The 21,394-nt window shown below is 46.0% G+C and overlaps 1 protein-coding gene across 1 annotated transcript in view; it reads right to left on the bottom strand.

Annotated features, from left to right (window-relative positions):
- Positions 1-475: 475 nt before the first annotated feature.
- The window catches only part of LOC310962982 (glycine receptor subunit beta-like), a gene marked incomplete at its 3' end in the record, with an annotated part of 302,029 nt that continues 281,110 nt past the window's right edge, over positions 476-21,394 (bottom strand). Inside the window, exons 9-11 of the mRNA XM_083935608.1 lie at positions 16,373-16,521; positions 1,239-1,397; positions 476-769 (exon numbers count right to left, since the gene is read on the bottom strand). Of these exons, the coding sequence (XP_083791734.1) occupies positions 476-769; positions 1,239-1,397; positions 16,373-16,521 (602 nt within the window). The remainder of the gene's footprint in view (positions 770-1,238; positions 1,398-16,372; positions 16,522-21,394) is intronic.

The following is a 21,394-nucleotide window of genomic DNA, read 5'->3' as shown; positions in this document are numbered from 1 at the left end:
ATTTTACAATATATTTATTAATTAATTATTTGCATATTCTTACTTTTATTTTCTCATGTCTTATTTTGTAGGTATTGGCCATTTTGGAGTATATGCCTTTAACAAAAAGTGTGACCAGTTATCTTACGTCCTGTAAAAAGCATGCTTTTCTGATGCATAGCGTAAGGGTTTTGGTGTCACTACAGCATTAAACACAATGTCCTGTATTAGACAGTGACACACATGCAGTGCCTAAGCCTGGGTTTGAAGGGGATTTAAGCCAATAGCCTCAAGGTCTTATGGTGATTTACGGGTGCTCCCAGGGACCATGGCAGCTTCTACAGCTCTGAAACAATGGAAACGTTGACTTATGTGTAAATATATATACACATATACATTAATTTGTTGTCATTTGTAGTTCAATGTTGTTTTAATGAGTATAGTGACTACAGGATACAAACAACTTTATTTTCACCCTGCTCTTCTCCTCTCCCTATCACAGATAGACAGACCAGTAGACGACATTGAAGAAGAGGAAAGAGAAGGGGAAGAGGGCTCTTGCATAGAGGTCAATGCGTTTGGCGGCAGCAGGTATGACAGGTTTGGGTGGTGGTGGTTTCTTGTTGGCTTTGTTCTGGGACTTTAGGGCCCCAGACACTTCAACCGGTTTACCATAACAGTCAAAGTTGGAAAGTTCGAAGTCCCGAGGTAAAGATCCCACAATGCTGAAGTCATTGGAGCGAAGGTCTGACTTGGAGGTGCAAACTTTCTTACAGCGAGTTTCTACTACCTGGTAAAAAAAAAAAAAAGAGAGACTGACTTGAATAAAGTTATTTTACATCTATCACTCATACTGTTAGCTATATGAAAAAAAGTCATTACATGGTTAAAGTCTAGTCCTTCTAGTACAGAGCCCCCCAGGGTAACATGGTGGGGCCATTATTCAACATTTCAACAATTTTTTTCTACATAAAGACATAGTGGAATAATTATGTCCTGAGCAGAGAATGAAGTCACTCTCCCTCTGTATGTTTTTGAATCTGAGTTTCTCTGTTCTTTGTTGTGATAGCTGCTCAGGCTCTGTGTGCATGTAAGTGCATGTGGCCATTACAAAATGTTGCTATTTCATGTATTGGGGATTGTGGATAAGCATGTGATAATATATCAAGGATGCATGCAATTACTGCATGTGACTAAAAATATGAGCGATACATACTGTATGTGCATGCTGCTGGTTCATTGGGCTGAATTGTGTTTACCTGCAGAGTGTTGACATGTACGGGTGTTCCACCAGTCCCGTTCACTGTGTTGTTAGTTTTATTTGAAGGCTTCTTTCCTTCTTTCTCTTGCAAAGCTTTCTCCTTTGTGGCCATCTTGGCTTTCTCCTCCTCAATCCGTTTGGGACTGTTCAACATCACCTACAAAGAAATAGAGACAGCAATAGAAAGTGGATTTTGTCGATTTCATGGGCACAGCTTGCTTACATTTGAAAGCTCAGGACACTTCATGTCCAAAAGCTTTAACTGACTGAGTGTGTTCTGTCAGTTAATGTGTGTGTGTTCTTCAAATTTCTTCAAAAAAGGTTGCATAATATTTGGTGGCCTGTAGACATTTAGAAAAGTAACTCGGGAGGAAGAATTCAACTTAAGAGCCACATATTCAAAGGAGGCAAAGTTTCCATAAGATATCTGCTTGCATTGGAGGGTATAATTTAACAGGACAGCCGCTCCTCCTTTCTTATGAACTATGGCTTCACTTTTAAAACTGAAGTTGGGAGGAGCTGATTCAATTAGAACTTCACCACTGTTATCCTGAATTAACCAGGTTTCAGCTAAAAATAAACAATCAAGATTGTGCTTGATGATAAAATCATTGATTAAAAATGTTTTTCCTGCCAAAGACCTGATACTTAATAAAGCTAGATTGAGTGTGTTGTATGAGTATGCCATTATCTGCCCCATGATTTGGGACTGGCTGTAGCTGATGAGAATCGGATGCTAGATTTGATACATTTGCAGAATGAGATGTTTTTGGGGTTTTTTGCTTAGCCTTTATCGATTACTTATCAAGACTTGAACTGAGGAAGCTATCGACTTGACTTCTCCTGGAAAAAGCCATGAGTACAGTTCGTCCTGGAGTCTGAGCCCGGCACATCAGTTGGGGCTGAACGTGCTGTACTCAGGCTGTGGAAAGATAATGCTCTAGTCGAGGTGGGGGTGGTGCATCTTGTGCCTTTGATGATTTGGCCAGAACTGGACTTAGAGAGAGTGGTGGGAGGATGCAGTGGGTCATTTGAGGGAGTCGGGCGGGGTGTGAATTTTGTCCTAGCAGTGTTTTGCAGCTGTTTCATGTGGTCAGTTAACTCCACGTGAGGGGAGGAGGGGGAAAGGGTGGGTGTAGAGAAGGGGGACCTGGATGGGGTTTGGGGGGTAGCAGGGTTGTTCTAAAGGCGGGAGTTGGTGACTCTTTCTCTCCTTGCTCATGGTTGAAGCTCTCTTCAGGCAGGGGCTGAGGCTTTGTTTTGGCTTAATCATATTTCAATTCTTCCTGTCTCGGATACTTGGCAGAGGGAACAATGATTGGGTGACACAGGAGATAAAATAGGTTTGACTTGAAAAGCCTTTTAAAAGCTTTAAAAAGGTGTTTGCGATCTGAAAAAAATTGTCAATAAAAAGAACTGAATGGACGGCACATGCAGCTGAAGACGTGTTAAGACTCAACACACACTCAAGTCTTGAGAATTTCTCTGCTCCTTTTCCAACGGGAGACAGAGGCCCACTGATGGACACTTCAATGTTCAGACAGCTGACTGTGTTTAGTAGATCAATAAAGTCTTGTTTCAGTACTTCAGACTGCTGTTTCACAACATCATCTGACCCTATGTGCAATATTTTGCGTTTCACTCTTGGTTGCTCAGTCATGATATCCATGATTTTTTCACTCATGTCATAAACCATGTCCTTGGGAAAACAAAGAACTTTGGTGTTCTTACTGCAAAAGCTTCTCATATCTTTCAAGGCAGAGTCACCCACATCGGAGTTTCAGGCCCAGGCATTAGCTTTCTCTGTTGCCTTTTACTTTCTGATTTTCTTTCAACTCCTACCTCACTCTGAGCAGATGAAAAATGATCCAGGTCTTCAGATGGGGATAGAGGGTCCTGCAGCAGAGGAGCAAATCTGTTCTCCAGTTGTAAACATTGTTGTTGAGGAGGTTTGTTGTTATTCCTCCCTTTGGCAGCTGTCCAGGGCTCTGTCATGCTAGGAGCAGGGGTTGATGAGACACTTTGCTCTGCCCTTAGCACCAAGAGAGTTCCAGTGAGATTTATTACCCTGTACCATAGACTGTATAAATGAATGGACGGAGCAGCAGGGTCTGAAAAAGGAAACCAACGTGGAAGTGCCTTAAGCCTGTATTCTAGCCAGTGGCCGGCAGGGGGCGATACATGGGTTGCAGAAGACATCCGGTTGCATTCAAGTCAACGGTGAAAATGAACAACTCATAACTTACTCTGTGGCTACAATAAGCCAGTTACAGAGGTTTTTATTGTCTCTATCATTAGTTTGACGCCTTTTACAATACTTTTACAATCATTTTTTCAAATTCGGTCCCAGTTTGAGTGAAATAGACGATAAAGCAGAGGATGCATTGGGGGCGTGGCTTACGTGTGATTGACAGGTCTCAGAGATCTTGACTCTCAAACCTAACGTTCCATCAGCCGTGGAAACCTCCAGCCCTGATGTTGTTCTTCGGTGGTCGCACTTTGTTTTCAGTTTAACCGGTTGAACTAAAGACACTCCAAGCAGTCGGCTGTTTAGTTTATCCAGTAAGTAACTTTACATATTATTTTAAGCCTTAACTCTTGCTAAGCAAACTTAGCATGTCAGCTTATATCAAAGTTAACATGGATGCAAGTTCTTCACCAAGCTAGCGCTAATGTTAACTTGATAGTAGCTTTGTCATTTATGTGCTAATAGCTGCTTGTTGTCGGCTCTCTTCGACTCTCCTCTGCGGGATCCAGGGACCAGCTGCCAGCTGTCCCTAAGCCCTGATCATGGCCTATATAGAGGATTATCAGCCAGGTTAACCAACCGGTTACCAACTCAACTGAGCAGAACAAAGAGCGATCTGATTCCTCTATTGTCTAAGAGCAAACAACACAGGCAACCTTTCTTCAACCACCTTCCTTCCCAAAGACCAGCTACTGGCATCGAAGCAACGCAAATTATCTTTCCCATCTCATGGGCTGGTAACTAATCACCAACTGGGCATTACTACATGTTATAAGAGTGTATGAACGGCTAGGCAGAACTGTAACTTTGTTATAACCTGAATTATAACTTTTGAGAAAAAATTACAAAAAATTAATAACTAATTTATTAAAAACCTCACACGGAGAACCAATTAAATGTAGGGCCTTGACTCACGTTCAGATTATGAGATTGAGTATTCTCAATAAACTTATAGTTAATCAAGTAAAAATTAGTTATCACCAATAATTATCGAAGATAATAATAAAAATTACTCTAGTTAAACCAGAGTTCCTCGGGGCACCACCGTCATAGACGGGGTGACAACTAATATAAAAGTCTCATTAAATATATTAAACTACTAATTAAGGGTTGAAAATCGATAAATGTAATAGTTTAATTAGTTGAAGGATTTAAAAGTTATTTTCTTAGTAGAGGCTGGCTCATTCATCTTTGTGTAATATTAAATAAACAGACATATGGTAAACACAAAAATGTATTAACAAATTAATAAATGCAACAAACAAAACACAATAAACTAACTAAAGCTAACAGCAAATGTGTGTGTGTGTGTGTGTGTGTGTAAGAAAAAAAAAGAGGAGAGGTGGGGGCTAGGACCCCTGCAAAGAAGGTGTGAACATTTAAGTTACACAAAGGCCAGCAGGCTGAAGACCTCAGAAGTTAGAATCAGGTTATAACAAACTCTTAGGCAAAAGAGGACTCAGATCGCTCTTTGTTGTGCTCAGTTGAGTTGGTAACCGGTTGATGATGCTACTCAATACAGGCCATGTTCAAGGCCTAGGGACAGCGGCAGCTGGTCAATGGATCCCGCAGGAGAGCGTCGAGTTGAGTGGAGATTCGAAGAGAGAGATCTGAGAGAGTTCTGAGAGAGAGAGTGAGGAAGTGGGTATCCTACAGTTTTATAGACACCGATGATGTCATCAACAGAGGTCAGGTTAGCCAATGAAGTAACAGTTTGGGGTCCCTTGAATTCACACCTGGGTGTGACCTGTGGGGGAGAAGGTTGCATGGCAGGCCTTCGTTTGTGACCATGCCTCAGCGACAGAGGCTGCCAGGCTTTGGGCCTAGTTCTCATAATCAAACTGAAAGTTCCACAAATGAACAAACATCTTTGGGGTGCCGCTGCACCTACATATCCCCCGATGTCCTTGAGACTGCACCTGATGTGCGGTTTTAAGGGCATCTTTTACACTCCATAGATGTACAGAGTTCATTTGTCAGTTCATTTAGTGTCTGCAACATTTTTGGGCAGTTATTTCACCAACTGGGAATTGGCTAAACACTACTAATATCTCAGCTAGGCAAGAACAAAAGTTACAAAACAAAATCTAAACATGACAATGGCATTATACGAAATACATAATAAACATTGTTTCTCAGCTGCTCTTCAGGTTAGTGAGAACAGAAGTGTTAGTTACGTTAATGTCTTAGGGTGAGATACAGATGAGATGCAGCTGTCAGTTGCATGAGGACAGGTGTATGACTGGTGTGTCAATCATGAGATGTGTCCTAAACTAGTGTTTACCAGTGAGCTTATTACAAAATACAAGGAGCTGATCCAAAAGTATTTGCAAAGTTTGTACAAGGTGTTAAGTCCAATTACAATTTGGGTCTTATTGAGTTTGCTGCGGCTGCTAACAAATCAACGTTTACCAATTTAACTGTAAGAAAAGTAAGGCTGCTGAGCTTGCATTAATCTTACTATCAGTGCAGACGGACTGTTACCTACAGAACAAAGAAGAAGAGGAGTGGACTCTGGAGCTCTGTTGTTGGAAGTTCTTCTTCACTTGTGGCTAAGGGCTATAACGCTGCCTGTAGCTGTGTACAGAAAGACACTCGCTGTCACTGTCGGATTCTGAGCTGCAGTCAGAGATGCTGTGGTCATCATCTGAGCAGTGGCTTGGCAGGTCATTATGCTGGGCCAGAATCTCAGAATATGGCCTTCTACAGCTCCTGCTCTGGGCATGACTATCCCGTGGCAGCTGGTGGACATGGCGTTTGAGCTCTGTGTCCTTATGCTGTCTTTTGTCACCCTCCTTTCGATCTGTTCCGAGGGTGGGGTTCTGAGACAGAAGGTCTGTGCGACCTCACGGTGTTTGAGCTGCTGGAAGCAGATGTTGTTCCCCTTGCTTTGCAATTGACAACAGTTTCCCAAGCCACCTGTGCTATTTTCCTAACCTCGTTAAGAGAGAGGCTATCTTTTCTTGTCTCAAGAATAACGTGCGCACATATATATATATAAGGATGAAGATTCTGCAAGTACAGGGACTTAAAGGGTGGGTTCTCTTCTAAGCCTGGTGCATTTTTTCCTTGGAAGTATACGTGTCTCAAACGTCTATAGTAGTCTCTGGGACTTTCTTGATGGGAATGTTTAATTTGACTAGCTGCAACCAAAGAAGTGATTTCGTCTGCAGTAGACGAGAATTCTTCTGTCAGGGCATGACGGAGCTAATTGTAGTCATTTCTGACTCTGGCAGGTTGAGACTGTATAACTTTGTGGACAGCTTTTGAGCTGGTTTTCCACACAAGTTTAACTTTCTCTCTCTGTGTTGCATTGGGCAGGTCAATTAGATTTTGATCTAATTCCCTAAATGGTCCTCAATGTTAAGATCGCAGTTGTCTGGATCAAACATGTCCATATCTTTAGCTAGAAGCTCAAGCTCTTCAGAAGGGGACATTGTGAGGTCACCGTTTGTGAAGGCGAGACTATGCTAGCTCTGTTATCACTCTCAAAGGGATGCAGTGAGGTGGTAGAGCAGGACTGAAATTTCCTGGTCTGCTCTGGAGAGGGCGTTAATCTCTCATTGAGGGAGAAATTTGAATTTGAAAAGCCAGAATCAGTATGGCTGAATGCCTTTGGTGGGGCAAGAGTTTCTGATCTAAGCCCTAACACTTTTTTTTTGTGTGAGAAGAGCTCTGACTCTGCTGAGTGCAAATCTTCTAAATAGCATTTTGAGCTTTAAGGGATTCTATCTCCTTTTCTAATGCTGTTTTACTCTGACAGGCAATGTTAGTTTGCCGGTGGAAGTTCAGGAGCAAATATCTCAATACTGACCCTTTAGATGTGTCACTGAGAAGTGAGTCTATTTCTTCACTGCACTCACTTAAGTTCAATGTGTTAATGAATTCAGTAGCCAGGCTCAAAGCTCTGTGCTAGGGAAGAAATTCAATTCTCTACACGTGGGTTCTCTATTGTGATAAAATGGAAGGTGAGATTAAAACTTGTTGTCTAGCACAACTCTGGTGTTGCTTGGCAGACACCTTGTGATGTGACTTGGGCAGTACACTAGCCTCAAACAACAGTTCCTCTGATCTACACTATGTGGATAGCTTGCTTCCTGCACTGGGAGGGGCAACTACAGCACCATGTGATTCTGGGACCAGAATTTACAGTAACTGAGGGTGCACTCACACTGTCCTTCCGCATATTTAGGGTACTTGTCCCCCCTCCCTCTCCCCCCGCGCCCCAGCCCCGTTTTTACTCACACTGCCTGGGCCTTGCGCAAATGGTTCTTGCTGTCCATACGTCATCACGCCGTAACACGTCACACGCATTGATCGCGTGTGTGTGGCTTTGTTTACAAATCTTTCCATAGACCTCTGAGTTTTTGTGCGTCTTGTCAACTGTTTTTGAATATTTTCATCCGACCAAATCTGCAGTAAACACTCCACCTCTGCATCACACCAACGTGAACCTTTCGCCGCCATTGTTGTTGTTGTTAAATGTCCGCGCATGGTCCGTCCTTCTAACTTCTATGTCCGAGCAGGCGCACATACCGCTACCGCCGTAGGCCTCGTGCTCGTGCTCGCACACGCGTGCACGCCTGTGCTCGTACATGTGCAAACGGGCTCGACAAAAGCCAACCTCTCTCAGGCGGGCCGTGGACGGCCCGCTGGCCGCAGTTATGCGCGGAGCGGGTGCACTCACACTACTTAAACGTACTAGGCTTTAGCTGAAAAAACGGTTTTGGCCCGGTGCGGGAGGACAGTGTGAGTGCGCCCTGAAATGCAGGGCAGTCAGTCAGAGAATAATATCTGTAAAGTACTACTCAAGCTGAGACACATGGAAGAAACAGCTGGGCATGTAACTTTATTTCACAGGGGCTGGTAGCACACTGTGGCTCCATCTATCTCCACTCAGGTTGAAATGGAAGGCAGTTCCAACAAAGTTCAAGCTCTCTGGTTCATAGGGCCGGGGGCATGCTATGAGTTAGGGGAAAGCATTTAGATCCCTGGTTAGCACTAGCATCAATTCCCATTTAGCACAGCAGCAGATTAAAGCTGCAGGCTGCTGCTACCTAACTGCCTCGATGCTCCAAACATGAGATTGGGGGTTGTTATTGCCAACAGCCAACATAACTAAGCCTCACACGGGCCGCCAATGTAGGTACTTTAGGTTTAATTGGATCAAAAGTGTGACTATCATATTAAATATTTGATAAAGAAAATGAATAAAGAAAAATTTATTAAAAACTTCACACGGAGAACCAATTAAATAGGGGCCTTGACTCACGTTCAGATTATAAGATTGAGTATTCTCAATAAATTTATCGTTAATCAAGTAAATATTAGTTATCACCAATAATTATCAAAGATAATAATAAAAATTACTCTAGTTAAACAAGAGTTCCTCGGGGCACCACCGTCATAGACGGGGTGACAACTAATATAAAAGTCTCATTAAATATATCAAACTACTAGTTAAGGGTTGAACACAGATAAATGTAATAGTTTAATTAGTTGAAGGATTTAAAAGTTATTTACTTAGTGGAGGCTGGCTCATTCATCTTTGTGTAATATTAAATAACACAACATTTATTAACAAATTAATAAATGCAACAAACTAAACACAATAAACTTGGTTGTTGCAACAACAGTAGACCCGTGTCATCTGCGGCTGGGGCTCACTGTGCTTCTAAAAAAGGATCAGGATAATCTCCGGGAGCCCCAATCACCATGGATGGGCATTTACGATCAGTGGTGATTGCTGTAAGCTCAGTTTCCCCTAAAATGTCACTCAAAAAAAGTGGTGAAATATGTATGCTGTTTATACATTTAATTGATTAAATACACGCTAGAAAGCCTTCATCTTTTGTTCAGAATCAGCTACTTATCACAGTTAACCGGCTCAATTTCCTTCTCCTTTATCCCCACAGCGCCACAACGCTTTACACAGTCACATGCTCAGCTTCTACTGACTTCAATGGGGAAGCGTAGAGCGCGTTGTTCCGTCTGCAGCCAAACTAGACGCTCATTGGATAAATGCTAGGCTTTGTCCCACCCATCGGACGCTGAGTGTCTCTGGGGGTCCATGGGGCAGTGGGCTGGCCCGGACGCTCAGCTTCTGCATGATGATTGGATGAACTGTCTGAGGTGGAATCCTTTTTTGATTGACAGCTAAATGAACGAATCAGCGATCTTGAAGAATAAATACCCAGCGGAACATTTTCCATGTTTTTCAATCCATTGTTCTGAACTGATCCGGAGACTTTACCAATCCCCAGAGACTTTGTCTTTGTTAAAAATGACTAGCATTGTATTTGGCGACTCTGTTCTGTCACTCTGCGGTTTCTTTCCCCAACGAGCAACGGCAGCTGCGAAGCTTCTCCTCCCGTCACTCACACTCACACTCACAGGTGGTCACACTGCACAGAAGCCTGGTGCAGCAGCTCCAGTTGGACCAAGAACGTTTAAGCAGCATAGCTCTGCTGCCATTGAGAGGACACTGGTCAAGGGATGTCCGATAATATCGGCCCACCGATATTATCGGCCGATATTGAGTTAAAAATGTAATATCGGGAATTATCGGTATCGGGTTTTTACAACCGATGTTAGTTCTGTAGGCTTCCGCATTTCCGAGTATACCTGAATGCAACACGGGTCGTAGGCTTCAGCATTTCCGAGTGTACCTGAATGCAACACGGGCCGTTTACAGGCGCGTGCTTGATGACGTATAACAACAACAACACGCTCACTCGTAGGTTGCTAACCGTGGCTAACAAGCTTCAGCTCTCCCGGTGCATGAGATGTCCGTGGTTTGGAAGTATTTCCAAGTGTCACCTCCTAACAGTATATGGGCGCTTTGCAATGACTGCAAGGCGTTAGTTATGAGAGGAGGAAACAAGGCGTCTTCCTTTAATACATCACATTTGATCATCCACCTCAAGAAGAAGCATGCGGAGTTATACGCTACATCTGTGCAGCAAAGTGATGAGAAGAAGCAACAGCCGACACCGAGAAACAAACTTTTTCTATCGTTCGGGATGCCGGATTCACCAAACGTGTGGAGTTCCTCGAGCCCCGTTATGTCTGTATAACGCCCAGTCGCAAGTATTTCTCAGACCAGTGCTTACCCGAACTGTACAGCGTTGTTTACCGTCACGTCGAGAAGGTAATTTCTGGTGCTGTATCCATTAGATCCAATACAGGTTAGCATGTTGAGCTTGACTGCTGATTTATTGATTGTATTATTTGTCAAGTTACTCAGTCTGGGAAAAGAAAACTAAGTTTGTTTACTACTCTGGACTGAAGCTATGCATCTTCCTTGTTGTGATGTTGTCTGTAGTGTTGTTTGAGGCAAAATATTCTCTCTAAAAACACAAACAAATAAATGAATGGCACTTTTTTCAATAACTTATTTTGTACAGACTGTGTTTACATTTGAAAAGCCGTGTTGCATCTATGTATGCATCCAGTGGGGCATCACAATAAAATTAGGCATAATGTGTTTGTGGCAGTGGGGTGTGGTTAAGGTGTCGACTGCTGGAGGAGAGGGAGGAGTGGCTCGGCCGGTGATCAGACAGCTGGACAGAATCAGGTAATCAGTCAGCTATATAAGCACGGTTGTAACCTGGTTCTGTCTCTTGCAGTAGACTGGGTCCTAGGGGAGGACCAGAGCGGGACCAATCAAGGAGGCAGCAAACACCGGACCACGGCCGTCAGAGGGACGGCCGCTCGTCCGTACACAAGAGAGACGTTGAGTCACGTTTGGGGGGGGAGAGAAGAAGCGGAAAATAAACGGTTAACCGCTGACAACGCTGTGTGTCTCATCTTCTGTCTGTCCTGTGAGCAGGGAGGCTCACATCTGGCGCCTGAACAGGGACATGTCAGAAGCCCCAAATCCGCTGGCGCTGGCCCTCCAGCACCTCGCCGCGATGCAGGAGAGCACCACCGCTCTCCAGCAGCAGCAGTCCCGTGCCTTGGCCGACATCGCGGCGGCCCAGAGGGAAGATCGTGCTCTCCTGCAGGGGCTGCTGCAGCGCCCGGCCACCCAGCCCGACCCGGAGCCCAGTCGCGGCCGGCCTCCGCCTGTTGCCCTCCAACGGATGACAGCAGAGGATGATCCGGAGGCATTTCTGGACATATTCGAGGGCACGGCGGAGGCGTGCGGGTGGTCGGAGGAGGAGAGGGCGGTCCGGCTTCTTCCCCTGCTTACCGGCGTGGCGCAGCTGGCCGCGCACAGCCTGCCGGCGGCCTCTCGCCATGACTTTGCCCACCTGAAGAGAGCCATCCTGGACCGGCTGGGCAGTACGCCAGAGGGACACCGGCGGCGGTTCAGGGGGCTCTCTTTTGAGGAAGCCGGCCGCCCCTTCGCCTTCGCGCAGCGGCTCCTCGACGCAGCGAGGCGCTGGCTCCAGCCGGGGACCCACTCCGCCGAGGACGTCGTGGGACAGGTGGCGCTGGAGCAGTTTATCGCCGGCTTACCCTCGTCCACCGCCAACTGGGTCCAGTGCCACCGTCCCCCCACCATCGAGGCAGCGATCGCCCTCGCGGAGGACCATCTCTCCCTTCCCCGGCGGAGCATGAGGGAGGAGGCCAGACCAGCGGCGATCCCTGCGGGCCGTCCCACCCCGGCCCCGAGGAGGAGATTCCCGGCGGCCGCTGCACCGCACCCTGCCTCGCACACGCCCACACACCCGGAACCCGCCCCGCTCTGGTCCACTAATAACACACTGCCTTCTGTTCCGCAGGGCCCAGCCTACGTGTCTGATCGACCGGCACCCCGGGGGGCTCCTCAGACGCCAGGGCAGGGGTGCTGGCGGTGTGGGCAGCCCGGCCATCTCCGGGCGGAGTGCCCCCTCATGGAGGTGGGACAAGTGGTGCGGGTTGCGGGACCGCCAGCTCCCTCCCCCGGTCCGGAAGGGACGTACCGGATACCGGTATGTATACAGGGGGGTACACACCAAGCTCTGCTGGACTCTGGTTGTGAACAGACCATGATCCACCAGCGCTTGGTTCGACCCGGGGCTTTGCTAGAGGCATCGTGGGTGAAGGTGAGGTGTGTGCATGGGGATATTCACGATTATCCGGTGGTGGCTCTAGAAATTATTTTTAAAGGGAAAAAGCATAAAGTTAGGGCTGGAGTTAGTACTCGCCTCACGCACCCTCTAATCTTGGGCACGAATTGGCCAGGGTTTGCTAGTTTAGCGGGGGAAACTATGAGGGTGCGGTCATGTACGTCAGGGAAATGCGAGTGGTGTGCCGTGCTTAGTGGTGAGACGGGGTGTCTCATCCCGACGCCGTCGGGGGGGGGCGTGGGGCCGGCGGGGCCAGCACGGCTGGCTCCGGGGGCCCTGCAGATAGCCCCCATGGAAGATTTTCCACTTGAGCAGTCTCGGGATGAGACCCTCCGTCATGCCTTTAACCAAGTGATGAAAATTGATGGGTGCCAGGTCCACCCTAACACAGCACTCACTCACCCATATTTTGTTGTCATTAGGGACAGGCTTTACAGAGCGAGTCGTGACGCTCGGACAGGCGAAGAACTCACCCAGTTGTTGGTGCCCAAAAGCCGTCGGGAAACAATTTTCCAGGCGGCTCATCATAACCCCATGGCGGGCCACCTAGGCTATGATAAAACACTGAACCGGATCATGGCCCGATTTTATTGGCCGGGCATTCGCGCAGATGTAAGTCGGTGGTGTGCATCCTGCCGCGAATGTCAGTTAGTCAATCCGCCGGCCACCCCAAAAGCGCCGTTGCGCCCACTACCACTAATGGAGGTCCCATTTGATAGAATTGCCATGGACCTCATCGGGCCATTAGACCGGAGTGCACGGGGATATCGCTTTGTGTTAGTCCTAGTGGACTATGCAACCCGATATCCCGAGGCGGTGCCTCTGCGCAATATCTCTGCAAAGAGTGTTGCACAGGCATTGTTTCAAGTTATCTCCCGAGTTGGGATCCCGAAAGAGATCCTGACGGATCAGGGCACATCCTTTATGTCACGTACACTACGCGAACTATACGAATTACTGGGCATCCGTTCAATCCGGACTAGTGTGTACCATCCCCAGACCGACGGCCTGGTGGAGCGGTTTAACAAAACACTAAAGAACATGATTCGTAAGTTCGTGCACGAGGATAGCCGTAATTGGGATAAATGGTTGGACCCTCTGTTGTTTGCAGTGCGGGAGGTTCCCCAGGCCTCCACGGGATTTTCTCCCTTCGAACTCCTGTTCGGCCGAAAACCGCGGGGTGTCTTGGACCTGGTTAAGGAAAACTGGGAGGCGGGTCCAAGCACCAGCAAGAGCGAGGTGCAGCACGTCCTGGACCTGCGAGCAAAACTCCACTCACTGGGTCAGTTATCACGGGAGAATTTGCTCCAGGCCCAGGAACGTCAACAGCGTCTGTACAACAGAGGGGCAAAACTTAGACAGTTTTCACCGGGAGATAAAGTGCTTGTATTGCTACCATCATCTAGCTCCAAATTGCTCGCCAAGTGGCAAGGGCCCTTTGTGGTCACACGGCGAGTGGGGGATGTTGACTATGAGGTTGTGCGTTCAGACAGGGGCGGAGCCACACAGGTTTACCACCTCAACCTCCTTAAAGCCTGGAGGGAGGTGACTGCTGTTTCTCTGGCTACTACGGTGATCGAGAGAGATGAGTTGGGGCCGGAGGTGGAAAACTCGAACTATTCAGCGCCGGTCCCCTTTGATGACCATCTCTCACCGAGCCAGGTAGCAGATGTGGCCTCGTTGCAGCAGCGTTTTGCGGATGTGTTCTCGCCCCTGCCAGGACGCACAAGCCTCATACACCACCACATAGAAACACCCCCAGGGGTGACCGTGCGTTCACGACCCTATCGGCTGCCAGAACACAAGAGGAAAATGGTTCTGGCAGAGCTTCAGGCCATGTTGGAGATGGGGGTAATAGAAGAGTCCAACAGTGACTGGTGTTGCCCCATTGTGCTGGTTCGCAAGTCTGATGGGTCAATACGGTTCTGTGTGGACTATCGCAGGGTCAATGAGGTGTCCAAATTCGATGCCTACCCGATGCCCCGGGTCGACGAACTCCTGGATCGGCTGGGCACGGCTCGCTTTTTCACGACACTGGATCTGACCAAGGGCTACTGGCAGATTCCCCTGTCGCCGGAGTCCAGGGAAAAGACGGCCTTCTCCACTCCGTACGGTTTGTACCAGTTTGTCACACTTCCGTTCGGGCTGTTCGGGGCCCCAGCTACTTTCCAGCGCCTCATGGACCGGGTACTGCGGCCTCACTCTGCATATGCTGCGGCCTACTTGGATGATGTAATCATTCACAGTGAGTCCTGGGAGCAGCATATGCAGCAGGTGGGGGCGGTGCTCGAGTCTCTGAGGAAGGCGGGGCTCACGGCCAACCCGAAGAAGTGTGCGGTTGGACGGAGGGAGGTACGGTATTTGGGGTACCACTTGGGGGGCGGGCAGGTGCGGCCACAGGTGCAAAAGACCGCAGCAGTGGCGGCCTGCCCGACACCCAAGACAAAAAAGGAGGTCAGGAGGTTTCTGGGGCTGGCCGGTTACTATAGGAGGTTCATTCCAGCCTTTTCGGAGCTGACCAGCCCCCTCACCGACCTGACCCGAAAGGGTGCCTCAGATCCGGTCCAGTGGACGGAGCCGTGTCAGCTGGCGTTTGAGAGGGTGAAGCGAGCCCTCTGTGGGGAGCCACTCTTGTACACCCCTAACTTTTCTCTCCCTTTCGTCCTGCAGACCGATGCCTCGAACAGTGGGCTGGGGGCCGTTTTGTCCCAGGAGGTGGAGGGGATCGACCGCCCCGTACTGTACATTAGCCGAAAGCTGGCTCAGCGGGAGGTGAACTACAGTACGGTGGAAAAGGAGTGCCTCGCCATACGGTGGGCGGTCGGGGCCCTCCGCTACTACCTCCTGGGGCGCTCATTCACCCTCTGGTCGGACCATGCCCCGCTCCAATGGCTCCACCGCATGAAAGATGCCAACGCGCGGATCACTCGCTGGTATCTGGCATTACAGCCGTTCCGGTTCAAGGTGATCCATAGGCCGGGTAACCGCATGGTCGTGGCTGACTTTCTCTCCCGCTCCGCGGAGGGGGGGGGGAGTGGGCTTGCGGCCGGTGGGATCCCGGCCTAAGTCGGGCGGTGGGGGTATGTGGCAGTGGGGTGTGGTTAAGGTGTCGACTGCTGGAGGAGAGGGAGGAGTGGCTCGGCCGGTGATCAGACAGCTGGACAGAATCAGGTAATCAGTCAGCTATATAAGCACGGTTGTAACCTGGTTCTGTCTCTTGCAGTAGACTGGGTCCTAGGGGAGGACCAGAGCGGGACCAATCAAGGAGGCAGCAAACACCGGACCACGGCCGTCAGAGGGACGGCCGCTCGTCCGTACACAAGAGAGACGTTGAGTCACGTTTGGGGGGGGAGAGAAGAAGCGGAAAATAAACGGTTAACCGCTGACAACGCTGTGTGTCTCATCTTCTGTCTGTCCTGTGAGCAGGGAGGCTCACAGTGTTAATTCCATAATAGGTGATATCTGATGAATTTTGGTGTAAAAAGGCTGCATATATCGGTATCAGGTGATATCGGTATCGGGTGATATCGGTATCGGGTGATATCGGTATCGGAAATTAAGGGTTGGACAATATCGGAATATCGGATATCGGCAGAAAAGCCAATATCGAGCATCCCTATTAAAAACGTTAAACAGTACATCACATGTATTGTAATTTGTAGAGTCAAAGATGACTTTGCCCGTTTGTTGATGTACCACTACTGTTGCTTTTTCTTTTCATAATCCCAGACTCTCTCAGTCAGGGAAGGTCTAACCCGGTGATGGGTATGGAGATGTACTGTATATGTACAGCAGTATGTTTGTGTGTCTTTGTGTGTAATAACTGACCTGCACCACAGCATATTCCACCAGTGATGAAAACCCAAAAAGTAGACAGGCAATGAGCCAGATATCAATGGCTTTTACGTAGGAAACCTTTGGTAGCTCTGACGCCAAGAGCATACTCTCACTGGACAGAGAGAGTACTGATAAAATACCTGGAAACACACAGACATTAACACATTATGTTACCACATGTGAATGATTATTTATCATTATTATTATTATTATTATTATTATTATTTATATATTAAATCTGATGTTAAGCGTGATGATGATTGATAAACTAAGGATGGATAAATGTACTAATATACTTGACAAGGGCAGTATTGAGAAATAATAATAATGATAAATTAAATATTTACAATATAATATTACAACATTATATTCTGTCAAACATGAAGAGACAAAAACTGTTTTTGAAGCAGTTTGTTTTGGAGGCGATTATCCTGTAACGCCTCCCAGAGGTCAGGAGCTGGAAGGCGTAGTGTGCAGGGTAAGTGGGATCAGAGATGATCTTATGGGCTCTGTGAAGTGTCCGTTTGCGGTAAAGGGATTCAAGGGATGCAAGGTGTACGGCCAATCAATTTGGATGCTCTGTTGATGATGCGCTGTAATTTCTTCCAGGAAAGTGAGTCGAGACTGCTGTACCAGACTGTGATGGATGTGGTGGGGATGCCTTCGATGATTGCTATGTAGAAGTGGAGCATAAAATGAGACCTTACTCTGAACTTCTTGAGCTGTCGGAGATGGAAAAGTATTCGCTGGGCTTTTTTGTAGATGTGGTCTGCGTTTGTTTTCCATTTGAGGTTGTTGCTGATGTTCTGCAATTTCCCAGCTTGGATACAATAAAGTATTTCTATTCTTTTCTACAGTATTCTATTATATGTGGGCTCCAAGGAGTTTGAATGTGTCAGTGATGGAGATGGGGTCACCTGTGTTTCATGGCGCCAACATAATTGTTGTTCGTGGTGGTGTACTTTTAAATTTTAACTTGTTGTCTCTCTTCTTCAAGCGGCATGTAAGACTTATGAGACATTGGAAGAGCTACAGATGCAGTCAGCCAGACCTTGCGCTGAAGCCATGAGAGGTTCAGCCCAGACAGAATTAAGGTCATATGTCCCTGAAGCTTCATTTAAATGTTAGTGTATGACACAGACCAGGGGAACCCAGTGGAAAGTGTTTTTTTTTTTTTAATAAAGCTTTACTATGTCAATTTGTTCCTTCCTATGTCTATTTTATTCTCAATAAACAACTATTGTGACAGGTATAGTGTGGAAGTAAGAGAAATGAGCTGCTCTCTTCATGTGGCTTTAACTTGCAACACAGAGCCTAGAATTTGCAAGGTAAGAGATCTCATGCCCATCACCTCGTAAAGATTCTAACAAACAGAGGAAATGCTCATTTCCTCATTTTAGGCACACACACACATATTCCTTAACTAACAAGTTCGTGTGTTGCAAACACAGACACATCTGTCTCTCTAGATAGCCATATAGGGACATGCACTAAATTCCTTCTCTCAGCATTTAGTGTTATAAGATGTTGCTAGGCAGATTAACATCTGTTGCCACCTTTTTTACCTTGGGGGTGTTACCATCAGCCCACCAGTGTATTTAAAGCGGCTACTCTTAGACCACAACAGACTCGTCTGATGTATGACCTGGTTTGTGTTGTATCAGAACTTGTCTCCGCTTTGCAAAGTGCGCCAATAAAGATATTGGTGTGATCTCAAGCCATCGTCTCAAGATCTCTTCTTCTATCCTCCGATCAACGGACCCGGGGAGATAACTGCAGGTTGATCTCAACAATTTGGGGGCTCGCCCGGGATCGGAAGGAGGAGATGGTAAATTTGACCAAAAAGGTTTCTTCACGGGGAACAGCGTGAGACACAATCCGGCACATTAGTAAAGGTAAGCAGAACCTGTTTAATCGAAACTCTGCACATTGGGCATTCTAAAACATTGTGTCTTGCCTGCGCCACAGTGAGTAAACTATTTAAATTGAGATAATGGCAAAACTGAGAATGGTAAACTGAGAATGGTCCTGGGTCGTGGTTGACCCCACCGTTATTCTGACGAGGATACGGACAAAACCTAGGAGGTTACTGGGTTAGAGGCCCGGGGAACTGAGGACACCCCGAATTCTATAAGTGGGTTAGAGGCCCGGGGAACTTAGGTTACCCCGAATTCTATAAGCCGAGTCTGGGACTCATATGTAAAGGAATCGCAATTTTGCTATAAGCCGAGTCTGGGACTCATATGTGTGTTTGTATCGTAATTTTGCAATAAGTCGAGTCTGGGACTCATAAGTGTGTTTAAAGAAGTGTGGGAGGTTCATGTGTATATCCACTTTGACATCAGACTCAGGTTCTGAGGAATACACATTTCTGTGGGACAACAGAGGGTGGTATAGTTCTGTAGCTGTTTTTATCTGAAATGGGAAAAGTGGTGCACGTTCTGGGGTAACCCCAAGAGTGAAGGCGCACAGACGTGAGTCTGTGTAGAAGCTTCCTTTACTAGAACGGCATTACCGGCATTGACCCCCGTTGAAGAGAACAGAGAAGTGTTTTGGAAAATACATAAGCATTTAGGGAGAAAATGAATGATCAATCAATTCATTAAAGGAGTAGAAATTTTTAAAATGCAAATATAATTTGCATGAGTGTAGGGATTCCCAACTACAATAAAATGGGCGTATGAATGTGATAAGAAAAATAAACTTTGTGGTAACTCATTTCAGTGTCTAAATATCCAGTTTGGATATTAAAAGGGTGCGTTATCGTACAGACCACCTGGCTGAAAGATTATCCAAAGTTAGTGTATGTGTGATAAGATCTAACCATATTCGTATGGAAAGATCAGCATGTGTGAAATCTGTCTGAGTGAACAATAAGCCCATTGAAAGTAAAAGCACATCCCAGTGAGCCAATAGAAAAATGGGAAACAAATTGGGAAAGTTAAAATTTTTACAGATCCTGCTAAATGTATAGCATATACATGGGTTAATGTGGTTGAGAGCTTCCATTTTGGCATTACTAGACTAAGAGGTTTTTTTATTTTTTTTATTTTTTCGTCTTTTATTAGGCACATGTCTAGGTACAAATGTAGTGAAGAGGGTAAAGTGATGAGAGAGAAAGGGACAGCGAGTAGGGAAAGATAGGAGGAAAGCAAACTCAGTTATAGAAAGACAAGAAATTAAAGAAATAAGTATGTGTGAATGATGATGAGGAGCAGAGATTAGGGATAAAAGACAGGGCCTCCTCATGCTGTCTCCAGGCCATGCAGCCCCTGCATCAAGCCCATATGCATATTCCCAGAAGGACTCTGACAATGAGGGGGAGGGGAGACTGAACCTGCATCTGATGTGTCAAGTGTCACAAAACCAGTGACAAAACCAGTGACAGACTGAAACAAAGAAAAAGCTAACTTTGCTTCGCCAGAAAAGTTCTCTCTCCAAACAGCAACTTCTTTTTTGACTACTGGCCTGAAGAAAAGGAAACGGATGGCCACGGCACCAGATGTTCAGTTGAATTGAACACTGAAGAGCTTGTGTTCAGGACATGGCAGCCAGAGGAACTAAAAGATTGCAAGGAGGTGGGAGCTGGAGAGGTGTGAACTCGGATGGGCAACATTCGACTGGCCATTTGGTTTGCTATACCAGCAGAATGGGGCACAGAATCCTGGACAAAGATTGCCTCATCAAGAGAACAGCAGAAGGAGAGAAAGAGGGAGACTGGGACAAGATCCAGAGAAGTCCTGGTTGCGTGCTTCTGCTTGGGGTTTTTCCATGGTTCCCCCATGAACAGGCCATACAGACAGCGGAGGAAGGTCAGAGCATTTGAAAATCACAAATAAGAAATTAAAGATAAAAACATCCACACTAGATGACACCGTTAGTTGAACTTAGAATGAACAGGATGTTAATGTTCAACACATACATGCACTTGCATATACATATAGGAACATTTATTAAGAATAAGTATTGGTGTCAATAGGGAGAATTAGGGTTTTGCAGTGAGAGTTGATATTAGACAAAGAAAGTTAAGGTTTTGATTACTATGCTCAGACAAAATCTTATTTAGCTCACATAAGAAAGAAATTCAAGTTATTGAAAGCAACACTGATTATTTCTTATAAAACAAACATGCCATTGTGGAATGTCTCAAATATAACTCCCATTTTACCTGAAGAGGCATCACAGATGTCACAGGTTTGAGTTTCTGGTGATTGATTTTAGAAAATGCAATATTGATGCATCACTGTAAATCCTGACTCATTATTCTGGGTTTTTTGCTTTCACTCTCAATGGTATTTTAATTTTTGGAATTTAATGGTATAGTTTTCTGGGAAAACCTGGTTTAAAAAACTGCCATAGTGATGGTGAAGTTTTCAGAAACATACGTCTTGTTTTTGCAAATTGAAGCATTAGATATAACAATAATAATAAGGATAATATTATTAATAATGATAATAAGTGGGTCCTGACTGCATCCATAGGAACTGGATGGGTTTTTGAAATAAATAAATAAATAAATAAAATAAATAAATAGATTCAATTCTATTGCCACTTATGGATTATTTTATGTTTCTGTGGAGATCTCCCCTGTATAAAGAAACTTGGCCAATGACTGACTTTTTAGACTGTGACTGCTGAGGCAAACAGCCTCTACCGACTTAAAATGACCTACCTGATCGAGCTCTGATTGTTTCTTTTTAATTTTTGCATGATAGTTGTATGTCAATAGTTTTATGTCGATCAACAAACACTAACATCTGACCCTATTGTATTTTCAATGTGTGCATGTTCTGCATGATACTCATTGTCACACTAATGTTTAATGTCAGCCTGAAGCGCTGTACCGTCTTAATTTTTGGGCCTTTGATCCTACAGCTGAAGATGGAGAACCATTCTTGAATGGAAATGTTTAACAGTGGATCAAAACCATGGGAAGCATTGTTTGATACATAGTGTCTAACGATAATTCTGTGTTTCTTTATAGATGGTTATGCGAGGAATCCATCTAACTGC

Source organism: Echiichthys vipera (genome assembly GCF_963691815.1).
Source record: "Echiichthys vipera genome assembly, chromosome: 2".
In the NCBI taxonomy this organism is placed as follows: Eukaryota; Metazoa; Chordata; class Actinopteri; order Perciformes; family Trachinidae; genus Echiichthys; species Echiichthys vipera.
The sequence above is the reverse complement of the archived record's forward strand: the minus strand, read 5'-3'. Positions and strand labels throughout refer to the sequence as shown.